Source organism: Montipora capricornis, chromosome 9 (genome assembly GCF_036669925.1).
Source record: "Montipora capricornis isolate CH-2021 chromosome 9, ASM3666992v2, whole genome shotgun sequence".
NCBI classification, from domain to species: Eukaryota; Metazoa; Cnidaria; class Anthozoa; order Scleractinia; family Acroporidae; genus Montipora; species Montipora capricornis.
The window spans coordinates 46,924,406-46,926,905 of record NC_090891.1 but is presented as its reverse complement, the minus strand read 5'-3'; the positions used below and the strand labels follow the sequence as shown (position 1 = coordinate 46,926,905).

Here is a 2,500-nt window from a genome sequence, read left to right as displayed (position 1 = left end):
TGCTTCACCGAACAAAGTCAACCCAGATTATAACTCGGATGCCGTTCACGTATTCCGTCCGAGTAATTACCCAATAACTCAATTTATTTTGACACGTATGGCTACAATACCAATTAACGTGTAAAAATTTCTTATTTAGGATCCTTTCAATCGCTTTTGTGTTCGTCATGTTTACCCTTTGCGATATTTGAGGTTCGTGTGTTCACAAGTTTGCTTTGCATCTTGAAAATGTTTATATTTTCAATATTATTACAACCTCACTAGTGGTTATCGCGCATTGATTTTAACCGATGAAATCCCCGTTTCCTAATTCTATTGTGCATTTTGCTGCACCGAGCAAAGTCAACCGAGGTTATATCTCCGATACCTTTCAGGTATTCCGAGTAAACAGTAAAGTTGAAAGTTCATTAACATTCTTGGAATTACCATGACTAGGAGCGCACAACTCCCATACTTAGCCTATGTCACGGCATTTCTACAGACCGAAAAAGAAAGGCAGTTCCGGTTCGGTGACGCTATGACGTCAAATGAGTTTCTTGTGATTGGTCATCGGGATCCCGCAGGAGTCTCATTCGCAGGAAATAAAATAAATCAGTCTGTGAAAATAGAGCTGTTGTTCGCTTCTAGTCATGAGCTCCTGGAACTAGGCAAAAATCACAAATATTTCGGGGCTATTGTCACTCAATACCATTTCCTTACCAACAAAAATGATGCGTTATGATTTGAAATAAACCATTCATTTACTAAAGAGTGAGTTACAAGAGAATCCTGGGTAATTTTCCAGTCTCCCAAGAAGGAAAACGGATTAAGGAGGAAGGATTGAATCTACCCAACTGTTTCATTTAATGGCAATGTTGTGACACCATATGAAATTGACCAGATGCACTCATTAATGTGACGTAATAGCCTCCCATCACAACAAAAGAGCCACTTAATAACACCCTGTATTTTGTCTTAAAGCGTGTGTATCTCAAAAACGAACTCAGTGACCCCCATTTTTTATTACTGGAGAGTGATTAACGCTCTAAGATGAAACTGCACGGTTTAAAAAATTCTCTGGAGCAGATTCATAGCCAGCTTCACAATTGGAGAATTTTAAAGTGGTTCTGAATACGCTCCAGAGAATCTTTTAAACTTTGCAAAGAGTTTCATCTTATAGCTTGCTTATCACTTTTCCTGCAATAACAAACAGAGGTCACCAAGTTCCTTTTTGAGGTATAAGCGCTTAAACAAAATATAGTGAGTTTTTAGTTGGTGCTTTTATTTCCATGGTAATTTATTACGTTACATTAATATGTCTGCATCTTGTTAAGCAATTATTGGCGTTTCATATGGTAGCGTAACATTGGCGTTAAGTGTAAAAAAATTGTCAAAACCGATTTGAGCGACGTTAACCGAAACTACCCAGGATTCCCTCAATCATTCTGATCGCTTGCACAGGTTACCCAGTCCACGAAACCACAATTTCCGAACAATTGGAAACGGTGTTCTTTATCACCCCTTTGAATAGAATGATCCTTTCTCATTTCTTTTCCCCTATTTCAGACCAGTCTGGAAATGCGAAAATTCCAACAGAGGATTGAAACTAAGTGCAAGAGTAAGTATGGTGTTGTAGAGGCTGCTGCTGTTCCACATTCCTCCACACTGAGAAATACACTTGTGTCTAATCGCTACAAAACTTTGTTCTGTTTCGTCCCAAAAGTGGCGTGTGGAAACTGGAAGCGAGTTTTTCTTGTTCTGAATGGTCATTTCAACACCACGGCCGAAATTTCTGGAGAAACGGCTCACAATTCAAGGCTGCTAGATACTTTGGACAAATATACTTCACAGGAAATCACACAAAAATTGGAAACCTATAAAAAAAATTTATTTGTTCGAAAGCCTCTACAACGTGTACTATCAGCCTACAGGAACAAGTTCACCACTGAATATCACAAGAGGGTGTACCACGAACGTGTTGGCAAGGAGATTGTCAAGAAATATCGAGGGAATTCAACAATAGATCATCAATATGCCACATTTAATGAATTTGTAAAATATTTGATCGATTTACGCCCAAGAGAGAAATTAGATATACATTGGAAACCACAACATCATATATGTGATCCTTGTAGCATTAAGTATGACTTTATCGGGAGATATCACACTTTGAAATCCGACGCAAAACGAGCGCTTGGGATTATGGGAGTGAATAACGAGATTGAGTTTCCTGATATTGGTAAAAGAAACAATGGACAGAGAATTATGAGGCAGTTCTATTCTGAAATAACAGAGAATGAATTTTTGCGGTTAAGGAAGATTTACGACATGGATTATCAGCTGTTCGAATACCGTAAGCCAAGATATTCCGAGATATTCAACGACTATCCGTACTAATGGCAAGTGGGTGAAGAGGGGACCAACTTCGGCCCGATTGACGCACTGAAATGTTTTAATATGAGCTAGAAAGATTGTGAGCTCAGCCAGATTAACGGGATTCACAAGCGCATTACCTTGGATT

General features: G+C 38.8%; 1 protein-coding gene across 1 annotated transcript in view; it reads left to right on the top strand.

The window, feature by feature from the left end:
* The window catches only part of LOC138015873 (carbohydrate sulfotransferase 11-like), a 10,721-nt gene that overhangs the window by 7,862 nt on the left and 359 nt on the right, over positions 1-2,500 (top strand). The window contains exon 3 of the mRNA XM_068863001.1: positions 1,546-2,500. This exon is cut by the window's right edge and continues 359 nt beyond it. Within this exon, the coding sequence (XP_068719102.1) occupies positions 1,546-2,376 (831 nt within the window). The 3' untranslated portion in view covers positions 2,377-2,500. The remainder of the gene's footprint in view (positions 1-1,545) is intronic.